General features: G+C 32.7%; 1 protein-coding gene across 1 annotated transcript; it reads right to left on the bottom strand.

Annotated features, from left to right (window-relative positions):
- Positions 1 to 609: 609 nt before the first annotated feature.
- On the bottom strand, positions 610 to 9,888 carry LOC118754456. Its single transcript, XM_036489332.1, has 4 exons — positions 9,041 to 9,888; positions 6,729 to 6,941; positions 6,302 to 6,562; positions 610 to 1,658 (listed from the first exon to the last, which is right to left on the bottom strand). The coding sequence occupies exons 1-4, from the start codon at positions 9,677 to 9,679 to the stop codon at positions 1,548 to 1,550; spliced, it is 1,224 nt and encodes a 407-aa protein (XP_036345225.1). The 5' UTR covers positions 9,680 to 9,888; the 3' UTR covers positions 610 to 1,547.
- Between the last annotated feature and the right edge of the window lie 4,144 nt (positions 9,889 to 14,032).

Below are 14,032 nucleotides of genomic sequence, written 5' to 3'. Positions count from 1 at the left end.
ATTGGTTGTTGTGGTTATGGTAGTGGTGGTCTCAAGTTTGGCATTTTGTACCTTACTTTTATGTAAAATATTTTCCGTTTGTGCAAAACTCACGGGACTCGAATGTCCGGAGAGCACTTCCGCATAGGATAGGCCTAATTTGGATGGCTTCAATAGCATGGACACGGCCGATGATGTGGTAACAACGGAATGCGGATCCAGCGTGTATGATAAGGCTGCGATCACATCGTATTTCTGTTGCATGTCATCGATAGATGTACGCAGAGTCTAGCATTGGTTTTAATAAAAAAAGTAAAGGGCGAGATTTGCCAAATATGTTAGAGGTTTGGTTTCGCAAACAAACAAAGAAATATGTAGATAGATATTGTACATATGTAAATGTATGTAAGAGCCCTCAAAATACGATAAAAACTTTCTAGATTAATGTTGAACTAGCTGAGCTTTGAATGAATATACATAAGTACTATACACTGCGCTAGTAAACTCTAGCCTAAACGCCTAAAATGCTGCTAAGAAAGTGAGTTCAAAATGCTGCTGGGTTTCGAAATAACTACGCATGTTTTTTTTCTTATACATTTTTATAATATATTTTATTTAAAAACCGCTTTGTTTTTTTTTGGGTCATGTCAGAGTTTTTTAATATTTTTATAAGTAATTTTTTTTTTTTTGCTTTATAAATAATGGCTGTTTACAATAACGCTATGGGGAAAATGTGTTGAACAAATTAAAACTTTTTAAGTTTTTCTTACGCAAGCGCCAGCATATTTACAGCCTTATTCCGACAGCTACTGACAAAACTGTTCACATGACAATTGTCTGAGCGCCACAGCGTCTAAAAATATGCCGCAAAAACTTGATTTTGAGCGCTCTAACAAATGACAACTGTCATTGTTTTTGTCATGAACTACTGCGTGAAACAATGTCCATATACTGCGTCATAATTTTAGGCGCAGTTATAGTGATGGCCTAAGTCTAGTCATTAGCGCGGAAACAGAGCTGTTAGTGTGTCGACACTCTCGCCGCCGCCGATGCGCTCAGCCAACATTGGGAGTCTGACAGCGGCGCGCCTCAGCAGCAGCTAGAGTGTCGCTCACACATATGTCGTTGCCTACATTTGGGCGCATTCAATTTGGTGTTGATGGTAGCTTCATTGGCGGTGGCTGCTACTAGTACATAAGCTAAGGTATTTGTATTTGTATATGTTGGCTTGTGGTATGCTAAGTACGCGCTTTAAGTAATTGAATACTTAAGTACTTAGTGTGTTCTTTGGCTTTAAGTTTTTTACGCTGCGCGCACATTTTTTGCATCCTCTACAACTTCTTTTTTAGACTTTAACATTTAGGTACGAAACTTTAAATTAAATTTAAAATAATCAATATTCTTTTTTCCTATACATTATTAAAATTATAAATATTTATATATAGTAAATTTATGTAGTAAGTAATGTATGTTTATTTTCTGCTGCCATAAGATGCTCGCATATCGTGTGTGAGTGTGTTTAAGTGTGAGGTGGTGGTGGAAGTACGACGGGCTTATGGCGCCTAAAACTATATATCTAACACTGCATCGTCCGGTGTGCCGCGATGGATCAACAGCTTGATGCGCTCATTGCGTGCAGTTATTTTTGAATGAAGATTCTTAACACGCTCCCGACATGCCTAAATACATATGCACCAAACACACACACATATATATATATGGGAGGAGACATATGGTGGAGACACATGGACGCGCACAATGAGCGAGCGAGTGAGACACGCACAGGCATACATACGAAGAGAGAGAGGAACGTGGAGGTGGTGGTGGAGATGAGTTTACACGCAGTAGCGCGTGAGTGAGACAGATTAACCCATTTACCATTTAGCAGAGGAAGAAGGCAATTATTTGTTTAGACAATAAGCATTTTTTAATGTTTTTAATTTTTTTTTTTTAATTATTTTTAGGTGTAGTGGCATGAGTTAAAAGCAATAAGCGTAGAGCAGTTATGGAATTAACATTTTAAATGTTTTTTTATTTGGTTTTGTTTTTATTGGATGACAATGAGTTAGTGAAAGCACGCAGTAGAGTCGGATAGCGGTAGGTGTGTGTAGCACCAAGCCGGTAAGCGTCAGTTAAGTATATGAATTAATGGTTAGTTTTAGAACAATATTTTCGATTCAATATTTGGCATTTTTGTGGGAATTTTTTTCAAAATTTGTTTAGCATTTTGTTAAAATTTTTATTAATAGCATTTAAAATATATTTGCGTGTGTGTGTGTGTGCATGTGTTTGTAAAAAATGTGTTAATTTTTTGTTAATTAGGTACCATTACCGTCGCAATTTTTGTTTACCATTTTTTTCGATCGTAGCAAATTTCAGTAAGCAACAACACCATTTGTTTTATATGTTTTTTACGTTTTATTTTTGTTGTTGTTTTTTTAGTTATATGTTTATGTACGTTTTAGATATGTATACGTTCCAAATGTAACATATTTTTTTTTTTTGTTTTGTTACAAAATGAGAATGTAAATAAAAGAAAAAAGAAATACGAAATGTCAAATAATGTCGAAAATTATAAACTAACCATTTTTTTATATGTATAAGAATAAAAATAGGCATAAATATGTAATAATTAAAGAAAACTATATGAAGCGTAAAAAAGAGACGAAGTTAAAATAATATGTGTGTATGAAAGAGAGAGAGAGAGAGAGCAAGTTTTTTCTCGTTTTCAACCAAACCCAATCGTGAGTGCAGATGAGTTATGCATAAGAAAACCCAAATTCCATAAAAATAATAATATTCATTAATTTCAAAATTTGTATTTTATTAGACAAAATCAAGCTCTAAGGAACTACTACCGCTTATATTTATAATACAAAGTACCAGAAAATAATTGTTATTTTTTTTACTACGCAACCACTTTTAAAGTTCCAAGCACAAAAGTGAGGCAGGTATGTATGTGAAATGAATGAAAAATGTCTAAAAAAAGTAAATGGATAATTGAATAAGTGAATGTATGTATGTATGGCTCAATGAAAAATGTATGGGTGCGTGAAAAACTTGCAATACTGATGATGTCAATGCAACACTGTGTTTGTAGCAAATTTATGCAGTTTTAGGTGCTTTAACGACAATATTTCAATCAGTGCCGGCCAAAAAGTGCCACGACTGTAGGGCTTTTAAACACTTGTTCGAGCTTTTTTAAGCTTTTATACCTTTTTTATTTTTTTTCACAACTTTTATGCGTTAGGTGCGTAAGCACGCGGTTCTTTCAAAACCTCTTTCGAACTTTTTTTGAGCTTTTAAAAGCTCTTTCGAACTTGTTTGAGCTTTGTTTCAGCTTTCTGTGCGCTTTCAGGGCATCACCAGTTTTAATCAATAAGATCTTTTATTATCTGCCTGTCTGTTTAAAATATATAAAAAACTTCAACAAAGCTCTAAACTCGTGCCGTTAAAGTGGCCAACACTGATCTAAACGCAAGAGAGTCTAAATAAATGAGCAGCGTGGTATCTTTAGTGCTTAACAATAGAAATATTTAAACACGAAGTAGCAACAAAAAATTGTGAAGTTATACGTAGCTTTGAAAAATTAAGCTTCGAAAAGCTTCTAAAAAATAATAAGTGCTTTTGATAATTTTATGAAAAAGTTATTCAGACTTTTAATTAGAAGCAGTTTTTTTTTCAATTTAGCTTAACTTAATTTACATTCCTGTCACATTTTTCATTTTTTAATCTTTCGGAATTTTTGTACACTATTATATAGTGATTCATATTTTTTTCAACTGTGCTCTGACGAGTAAAAATCCAAAAACAATAAACTAAAAAATTTTTAAATTTGACACACAACTAGTGCGTAAATAATTATTTTGCTATTCTTAATGCGCGCGACTTCAAGGTGAACACACACATTCTCACATATAAATATGTACATGTGTGTGCACATTCGATGTGTTACTGCGAGACAAGCGGCTAAAAATACGCGCTATGACGGCAGTCATGTAGGCATTTTCATCCGCTTAGCAAATTTTCGGTGAAATTTTCTTTAAATACACAAATTTTTACATACAAATATTTATGTATATACGTATGTTTGTATGTATTTGCTGCTCATCTACAAAAATTTTAAGCGAAATATATTGGTGCCACGTGTTTGCTACGTAATATTTATTTATATTTTTAGGTTCACGTGGTTCACATTTTATAATAAAATTTCCAAAAAAAATTGTAATATGTAAAAAATTTGCAATTGATTGCTTTGAAAATTGAAAAAACAACGTTTTCGCTTTGAATAAAAAACTTTATTTAAAATTTTTCTGTAAAACTTGGTTAATTTTTTTTGCAAAACTTTTTTTGTGCAAGAAATCAAAATTGTTTCTGGAAAATTTTTGAGGTTTTTCTTTAGTGTTTTTTTAATTATTCTGAAAAAGTTTTTAGATATTTCTCCAAATTTTTTTTTTAATTTTTCTGCGAAGTTTACTAAATAAAACATTTTTTCTACATTCTTTTATTTTTATTTTTTAATATTTTTGAAAATTTTATTTTCTTGTATAAAAATTAGCAATTTTTTTATGGCAAAAAATATATTTTAAGCCCTTTTATCTGCATGAGTTTTTGTCGTTTTCAGCATTGAAATTGCAGAAAATGCTTTGGCGAGCTTTTAAGTAGACTAGGTATTTTGAAAAGTGCGGCAGTAGTTAAAGAGCTTTCTTAGGTGTAGCTTTTCTGAATGTATGGCTGTAAAAAAAACTCTGGCAGATTCTAAAAAAGACAAAGAAATTTTAAAGAGAAAAAACAGTTTCTAACACTTTACAACGGAAAGCTCAAAAAAGCTTCATAAAGTAAATTTTTAGAAAATTTAAATTTTAGTTTAGAAACATTGCTTTTACAAGTCTGAGAAAAGCCCGTTACCTACTTACTGGTAGCAAAAAATTTACAATCTAAAAGCGGCGAAGGCTTTAAAAAAAGCTCGTCATAGTTTTCTGCAATTTTCGCGTACCAAAACAAGACGATGAATCAATGGAGAAGATGAATGTATGGACAAAATGATGTATGAACAAAATGTTGCTGCACGGTGTTAAAATACAAATGAATAGTGGCATGGCAACAAATACACTCAATCATAAGAAACAAAAAAACAAAAAAAAAAACAATGAATAATCCATAAAATGACGCAGGAAATGATGAGCTGACTGACGTGCAGATGCAATCTGCTTATGACTTCAATGTGTGCAATAAATGTAAAAACTAAAGAAAAAAAATCAAATAATAAAAAACTGAAGATACTCAAAAACATTAAAATAAGCAAAAAATAACGAAATTTTAAAAAATTAAAAAAAAACAGTTTGAAAATATGTATTAAAGAAAATTGGAAAAAATAAAATTACACTAAATTATCAATTTAAAAAGATTAAAAAATTAAAAAAAAAAACAAAAAAATTAATAAACTTTAAAAAAGATCAAATAAGAAAATAAAAAATAAACCCTTTTTGTAACACCAAAATTATTTAAAATTGTTTTTGAAGTTAAAAAAAAATTTTAAATAAAAAAGAAAACTCGAAAAATTCTAAAAAATAAAATGCTAATCAAATAAAACAAATACAAACTCAAAACGAGGTATTTGTATACCACAAAAATATATATTGTTTTTATTGCCAATTTAAAAAAACTTCACAGCCACCGTGCAACTTGTTTAGCGTAGCAGAGCATTTTGCCACTCAGCGATTTCGTAGACAAAAAAAACAAATATAGAAAAATAAATAAATAAAAACTATTGAGCTTACTAAAGTAAAAAAAAAATAAAAATAAAAATTAATAAATAACAATGCTGCTAGAGGTTACTTAAAAAGAGAGGGTTCTTTGGGGTAGGGTTGAGGGGGTGCGTGTGTTAGTCAAATTACAAATTCTTTAACATTTGCTAACAAGAGTCGGTCGGTTATTGAAAATAAACAGCACCAAATGTTTTGCGATAATGAATTCAATGTCAATGAATAAACTGTGCTTTCTTTTCAACTTCTTCGAGGCTCTCAAACACTTATAAGAATGTGAAAGAGAAGTAAAGATAGAGAGAGCACAACAAATACCTAAATAAAAGGGGGATTTCTAAAAACCTTTCCTAAAGTTTTTTTTAAGCTGCCAACTCTCAGACAACAACTATTTGTGTGTCCTAATAACAGAAGAGCTTAACAACTCACTGCCTCACAGCTGCTAATAACTGCTTACATATATATATGAAATTTTATACTAAAATAACTGGTAATAAGTATTCGAAAATAACTATGTATGTATGCACTTAACTAACAACCTGCCTGTTACGTTTACATACCTGTTGCTCTGCTAATGCACGCTCACGATCATGTGGCAGATACGTGGGCGCCATTACGAGCCGCAATTGTTGTTCTTCTTGTATGATCTTTTGACGCAATGTTTGCATCTGTTGCTGATAGATATCGATCTGATTGAGCGTCTCTTCGAGACTAGTGGTTTTGGTGCGTACCAATTCCGCCAGTCCGTCCAAGATTTTCAATAGATCATCGACATTTTCGCTTAGGCGCGGATCGCCACCCATACCATTACGGAAGTGCACCTGCGGATAGTGTAACAGAAATAAGAGAGAGAGAAAAGGGGAGAGAAAGAGAGAGAAAGACAAAAAATTCGCTTATTAATTTTTGTGATTCCTAGCTCTTAAGAAAGGTAAACTTCTGCAGCAATTTGGAAGTTAGCGAAGACAATAAAAATCACGCAACACTCACCTCCAATTTTTCGATAGATAGGCGTAATTTGGTCTTCTGTACATTAATATCCGCCAGCGTTTTCTCGCAGTAGCCCAATTGATCGCGCAGCGGTTTCTTCTTGTGCTGTGGCGAATCCAATGCTTGCTTCGTTTTGTCTATCCAGCTGCGTATGTCCTTGATTTTGCGTTCACATTGATCCCATTCTTCGCAGGCTTCTTGTAGTAGGGAATTCTGTACATTTGGGAAAGGGGAAGGACAAAATCGGGATTATTTAAAAGTAAAGGTTTTTGGTGCGAAACAAAACATTTTCCGAAACTCAAGTTTCGCGATCGTTGGAGGCGCGACTCGCAGCAGAAAGATAGCAAATTACCATTCAAAATTAAAAAAAAAATTATATATTTAAAATAAAAAGTTAGAAATGGCGCCATGTATTGTCACATAAACTTTGATTAGCAGGTTTTCATTCGGAATTTAATATAAATAATTTGTTTTTAAAATATTTATAATTTCTCTTGATTGTTTGATCTGATGTCATTATTTTTTGAAACCTCGATTATTTTTTATTTTTATAACACATAATCGATACCTAAAAATTTGTTCGATAAATTTTTATCGATAATTAAAATTTTTCGATTAAGGTTAATCAATATTTTACAATTTTTACAAACCTATACAAAGAATAATGTTAAAAAAAATAAGAAGCGATGTGTTGATATCAGCTGACGTCGGTATAGGGATTGAAAACATTTGAATTAAGAAAACAATTTGAGCAGGAAAGTGAAAAATTCGAACATTTGTAATTTATAATAAAAAAAAATTTTCGAGTTCAATGATTTTTCACTTTCAAGTTCTTTTCATCATATCTGATCGCGATTTTTTAGTTTATTTTCGAGGCATAATTTTTCGAAGGTTCGGTTGTATATTGGTTTTTAAAAATTTTTTTATTTATAGGAAAAAAGGTTTAAATGAAATTGCTTTTTTCGATCATATCTGGCGAATTCAGAATACATTGGTCGACAAACTTAAGCTATCGAATTATCGATCGATATATATGTATATTTGCTGAGTGGTTGAGATAATCGAAATAAACATTTAATATGGCCGATTTTTGAGTTCATTGTTTCTTTTAAAAAAATTTTCGTTACATACTCTTAAAAATTTAAATAATCGATAAAAAAATCGTAATTACCAAATTTATTTTTTATAAACTTTTTTGTTTGTGCGATCGTATGTTATCGATATTTCAGTCTATTATACTTTTGATCATATTTTACAATCCTGATCTGATGTATCGATATATCGGTTGGTAGTTGAATAAATTTGGATTAAAAATTTAATTCATGAGCATTGATCGAAAAATAAAAAGCCACGATATTTATCCATCAAAATAATGACCGGCAAGTAAAAGCATGTGAATTATATGCAACAAAAATTTTAAAATTTGCAACTAAAAAACAAAAAATCATAATGCATTTATTTTATCTTTTTCCTTTGTATGTTACCAATTTTTTAATCAATCAAAGATTTGCTATCGAAGCAAATTAAAAAAAAAATTATTTCAAAACAGAAATAAAATTTAAAATATTTTTTGATGAGCGATTAGTTTTTTTGTGAAATTTGTATCTTCTTTGTGACTTTTCGACATATCTGATATTTTTCAGACTAATATTTTTTTTATTAAATTTTATCGAAGTACTATTTAATGTCATGAATTATCAGCAAAAAATAGCGCTATTTCTAAAATTTTATTTCACGATACAAAAAAGGTCAAATATGACGTTAAATATAAAAATCTAAAAAAATGTATAAAAAGTTATTAAAAATGTGGGAACACAGTGTTTGTACTGATCAAAAATTAAAAAGATTACAAAAAATTTTTAAGCTCCGCTTGCATTAGTGTTATGATTTTTATAAAACTTTTTTAATTATGTGACAACGTTTTTGTTCCTTAATTTTTTAATATGACTTGATTGGTTTGTTGTTGTCTTTTTTTTTGGAGGCAAACAAAAGTTCCAAACTACAGTTGGTGATACAAAAAATTAACCTCACCAAAAACGGAAAAATTGATACATGATGATAAAAATTTTTACTCGAAGAGATAAAACCATTGTTAACTTTCTATACCCGCTAAATGCTGCGTGTCTTACTGGCATACTTACAAATGCCGACCGAACTATACCTTTCCAATCTTCAAAAAACAACCTTCCACGCAACCACGCGAAGTTGTCTTCTTCTACCCCTTTTTCTGTTACTTCATTTTCTTTATCTTCTTCCCTTTAATTTACTTCTGCTTCTTCTAATAGCACTACTATTCTTCCTCTACCACCTACCCTTTCCAGCAGCACCGCTTCCACGGAAACCTTGGCATCCTCAGCCTCTTGCAATTTATCCTTGAGATCACCCACAGTTGTCACTTGTCCAATATGTTCCAATTCCTTATCCATTTCGCTCAAATGCTTCACAATCGGTTTAATACTCTTCACAGCCGCTGCATAGTCATTGAGTTTGTTACGCGCCTCGGACAGTGTACGCAATTCGATTGTCTGATCGAGGAAGGTGCGCTTCTCGACCACCCACGCCATCACAATTTGATACAAATTCATAAATCTCGTCCATGCATCCAAACTATCACCGACTTGTTGTTTCTTCTCATCCAACCATGAGCGTACTTGTCCCAATTCTTGCGCCAACTGATCGATCGTCGATTGTACGAGCAGTTTCTCATTACTATTCCGACAATTATCGATAATCAGTTGTCCATTTGTCTTAACCATTGTGAAACGCTCATAAATGCCGGTGATTTCCTGATTGATGCGATGCAACAATTCCTTCATTTGCGCTGGCGCGAGTGTACGATCTTGCACTTGCACTTCCGCTTGACGCAGCCATCTTTGGATTTCATCTACGCCACTCAGATATTCGGTGCGTACAGTCTTGGCTCGCTTGAATTCCTTTTGTTTCGTTTCCATGGCGCCCTGTACACGCTCGGAGAGCAACTCTAATGCTGTAAACTCCTGTGCGATATCACTTGGTACCAAATTTTGTTTGCTCAGATAGTGTTCCTTGGTGTTGGCGATCAGTTGGGTGCTTGCCTCAACTGTCTTACCAACTTGTTGTTGCAAATTGTTGAGCGACTTTTCAATGGCTTCGATATGTTCGTCGAAGGCGTGTACTTCTTGTATCTGCTCGAGTAGAGCGTTGAATTTATCTTGCAGCTCCGAGATGCTATGGAAGACCTGTTCGATCTCCTCGAGATCCTTGCCAACCTGACGATCCTTTTCGCGTAGGGTGTCGTTTAATCTGCAAAAAACCGAGAGAGAGGAAAAAAGGGAGAGACAAATGGTGGATATATTAGAAAGATTTGAAGAAAGTTTGAGTGATTTAAGGGCTTATTTGATATATGTAAATGCCGTCGTTGAAACACGCAAAATTTATGTGCAAAGACCACGCGGTCAGCCACTCGGAAATTGCGTTACAATTTTAACACAAAACACTTGGGATTTTCTTGTGCTGCTTTTAACAACGAAAATTTATAGTTCAAAAAATGCTAAGATTTGCGTTTTTCTGCCTTAACAGAAAAAAACGTGCACGTATTTTTAAACAATTGCGACAATCCAACGTTTGAGAAAAAAGTTTATTCTTTTTTTTTGCTTATGTCTTGTAGTTTTTGGGATTAAAAAATGCGTCAAAGGTTTCCGTGGAAGAAATGCGACCGCGCTAGTAAAAGAGAACTCTCCAAATTAACTAGGCAAAAGGCAACCGCTTGGCAAAGGCAGCCACATCTGCCGACAAAACGTACATACATACATATGTACGTCCACTACTCTGCACTGTAGAAAAACGCCAACAGATTCGAAAACGTTTTCGAAAATGGTCGCAACAGAATTATATGCGGAGAGTGCGGTTTGTATGGCTGAGTGGAGGCTGTCGGTTGCTCATTTGCTCGCCACAAAATTAATGAGCGCTTTTGCCCAGATGGCTGCTGCCAGAAAGGAAAACCTTGAAGTCGAAATAGGCTATTTAGCGGCGAGATTTCATTGATCTCACTTACATATTTACATATTTACGTATGTATGTAGATGCGCTTTTAATATTGTGGAAATCTTCAGAGGCGCAGTACAATCACATCTCCGTGCGTTCGCCCATATTTGTGAAAGAAAATTTAATTACATTGTAGCAAAAGTAGCAAATCAGGGAAAATAAACAAATAAATGAGTAAATAACAAAAGCATGAGCCAACGCTTGCAGAGGGAGACTGTAAAGAGGCTGAATGGGAGAGAGTAATAAAAACTGTTTTGCGATCGTGATAATGCCGGTTTTTGGCTTTTTGCGCTGTCTGACTTATTGTTGTTTTTTTTTTGCGGCGCCAGGAAAGCAGTTGATTTCCAATGCCGCATACAAACAAATATAAGATAATATACCAACCGGCAAAATCGGATAAAACGAAGCCTTCAACAAGAAAAAATTTTACTTAAGGTGGCACATCGCCGCAACCGGTTTGTGTCCGAATCAAACTTAACAAACAATAACGAAAGTTGGTTCCAAAATACACTTTTAGAAGCTTTTATTGCTGATCTTTTGAGAATTCGATTAATTATTCGATAAATTCTTCTGATTAATTCCTCTTAGAAGAAAAAAATAATGAAGGAGACCAAATATGATTTGCTGCTAACATGCTCTAACTTTCGTTCCTTCACAGGCCCATCTTCTTGCCTGCCTTCGAATGGAAGATCTTTTAATACAACTCCAATGAAAATATGTTACTGACAAAAGCTCTTCCTGAAAGTCAGTAACGGACAAAATCATATTTACAAAATGCTAAGTTCTTAGTACTAAAGTAAAATATTCCCAAAACCCCCAAAACGTCCCGTAAAATTTAGAAAAATTCCGAAAAAAATACCTAAAGGTACCGAAAAATATTATACAGAAAAAAAAAGTGAAACCGGGAATTCCGAAAAGAACAAAAAAAACAAACGTGGCGAATGTTTCGAAAAAATATTATCGACTCAAGTTTTAAAAATATTATCGATTACCTTTTCTTTTTCTGAACCGTTTAGTATTGAAAAATTTACTAAATACCATAGTACTTTAGAATTCAGTAGGTTCTACAATTCACTGCCTGATTTACTATTTTTCCACTCTAAATACTTCAATTCTATTTACTTACGTATTTAGTAACTCCTAAATACCTATGGGTTTTTTCACTATTTACTACTTAGGCATCTCTCTTCTATCCGTGTTGTTCCGAAGGGATACTTATGTATGTATGCATACATTTTTATATACATACTAGCAATTACCCGGCGTGCTTCGCTGCGCCTTAAATGTATTTTTGTGTTGTAACTCTCCCCCTAAGCTCTTATGGCCTCATTTACAAAATATTTTTAAAGAACTTTATGAAGTTAGATTAAAAAAAATCGATCTATGAAGCATTGTTTATTTTTTTTTTGAGTTAATATATTTTCGAAGGTAATTAGAAAATATGTAAAGAACCGACTTTCTCTTGGAAATTTAATTTATAATCTTATAACTGGAGTCTACTATCGCACCCTTTCCTCAAACGTGTATTGATTCAATATTCAAATAACGTATATTTATATAATTTGAAAAAATCTCCCTACTATACAAATATGTACAGCACTATTAACTAATATTTTCAAATGTTGTGAGAGGGAGTAACAAAACAAAATTACTTTTAAGGCGCAGCGAAGCACGCCGGGTATTCGCTAGTGTCACATGAAATTAACTGAGCAAAGTACAATGAATAGCTGTTAAACAATGTTTCACGCACCGGCACCATCTACTTTAAATGAAACATACTTATTTTCGTGAGGGATACTCACACACCATATACTTTTCTATTGAAATTTTTCCTGAATTTTCTTAGCTATAAACCTCCAACGAATGCAAAACCGTGGAAATCGGTTCGTGCGTTCTGGAGTTATAGCGTCAGGAAGGAAAACCCTACTTATTTTTATATTAATTTTTATATTAAAAAAGATTAAAGAACTGTCCGCATTACACAATTTTATTTTTCACAAAAACGGTATTCATGAATTTTTTTTTTTTTTTTTATTTGCTTCCGCATATTTTTGACATAACAGCTTTCATTTTATGCCCATATTAAACAAATACAGAGAAAGTTTACCCGGGTCCACGTTTTGGTCTGTATCTCGAGACCCTAGTCACCCAGCTATATGAAAAGTGCTCAATCTTAAAGCATTCATGAACAGCTTTCATTTGATACCCATATTGAACAAATACACCCAAGGTTACCCAGGTCCACGTTTTGGTCTATATCTCGAGACCAAAGTCATTTTTTAAAAATTTTCTTTGCTACAAACCTCACGGAGCCCGAGCCCTTTCCAACGAATGCAAAACCGTGGGAATCGGTTCGGCGGTTCTTGAGTTATAAGATTACCAAGGAAATGTAACTTCTTTTTATATATATAGATATATGCAGTAATTGTTGACTTTAAATCGAATGCCCGATTTTTGCAGCTGTCACGTATATTTATATGAAAAATTTGAAAATATTAATTTGAACAAATGGGGAATTATAAAAAAAAAAAATAAAACAGCGAGGAAAATAATTTCCGGTGATTAATGACAAGAATTTCAAATATTTTTTATATTTTTTACTCTTTTATTTTTATTTATTCTCTACTTTTCGTAAATTTTTTTAATATTTTTTCATTATTTTTTCTTTCCCTAACTTTTTCCGGTAGCTTTTCATAGATCTTTTTCTTTCTTAAAGAAGAATTTTTTTTCTAAATTTGTTGTTTTTATTATTTTTTTTCCTAAAATTTTAAATTTTATTTATTGCTTTCGCCTTCTACTTATCGTTTTTACTCGATTTCATGAAATTTTTTTGCATTGTTATGTTCATTAGTTATTATTTGTCAGAATTTTTTGCTTCCATCTTTTTGTTATTATTCTTTTTTCCTAAATTTTAAGAATTCCTCTCAACACCCTCCGTTTTGTTTCATACTTTTTTCCCCCTTTCATGAAAATTGGTACATGTTGCTATGTTAACGCGAATTGCTTTTGTTTGCAGATTATTTGTTGTGATTCCTCATTCCTTTGTTATTTATTTATTTATTTCTTTTATTTTTTTTTTTATTTTAAGTTTTATTTTTAAATTTTCACCCACTTCTGCTGCTTGGCAGACAAGTTGACGTCATCAGCGCGCACCACACCCAGGTCACTCATACGCCAAGTAGTACACACAGGTATGTTGAAATATGCATACATATGAATGTATGTACATATTTGTGTATATACAAAATTTAAGCATATATAACAGATGCAAGGAAAGTGCA

This window comes from Rhagoletis pomonella, unplaced genomic scaffold (assembly GCF_013731165.1).
Source record: "Rhagoletis pomonella isolate Grant_MI unplaced genomic scaffold, Rhpom_1.0 Rhpom_scaffold_03928, whole genome shotgun sequence".
NCBI classification, from domain to species: Eukaryota; Metazoa; Arthropoda; class Insecta; order Diptera; family Tephritidae; genus Rhagoletis; species Rhagoletis pomonella.
This window is presented reverse-complemented; position numbering and strand designations above follow the sequence as displayed.

Bases quoted from the DNA above. Each gene is read 5' to 3' on its own strand.
- LOC118754456 (XM_036489332.1), bottom strand. From the start codon at position 9,679: ATGGAAACGAAACAAAAGGAATTCAAGCGAGCCAAGACTGTACGCACC. The intron at 6,942-9,040 runs GTAGGTGGTAGA...CCAAATGTACAG, and splicing joins AAGCGGTGCTGCTGGAAAGG to AATTCCCTACTACAAGAAGC. The intron at 6,563-6,728 runs GTGAGTGTTGCG...CACTATCCGCAG, and splicing joins TATCTATCGAAAAATTGGAG to GTGCACTTCCGTAATGGTAT.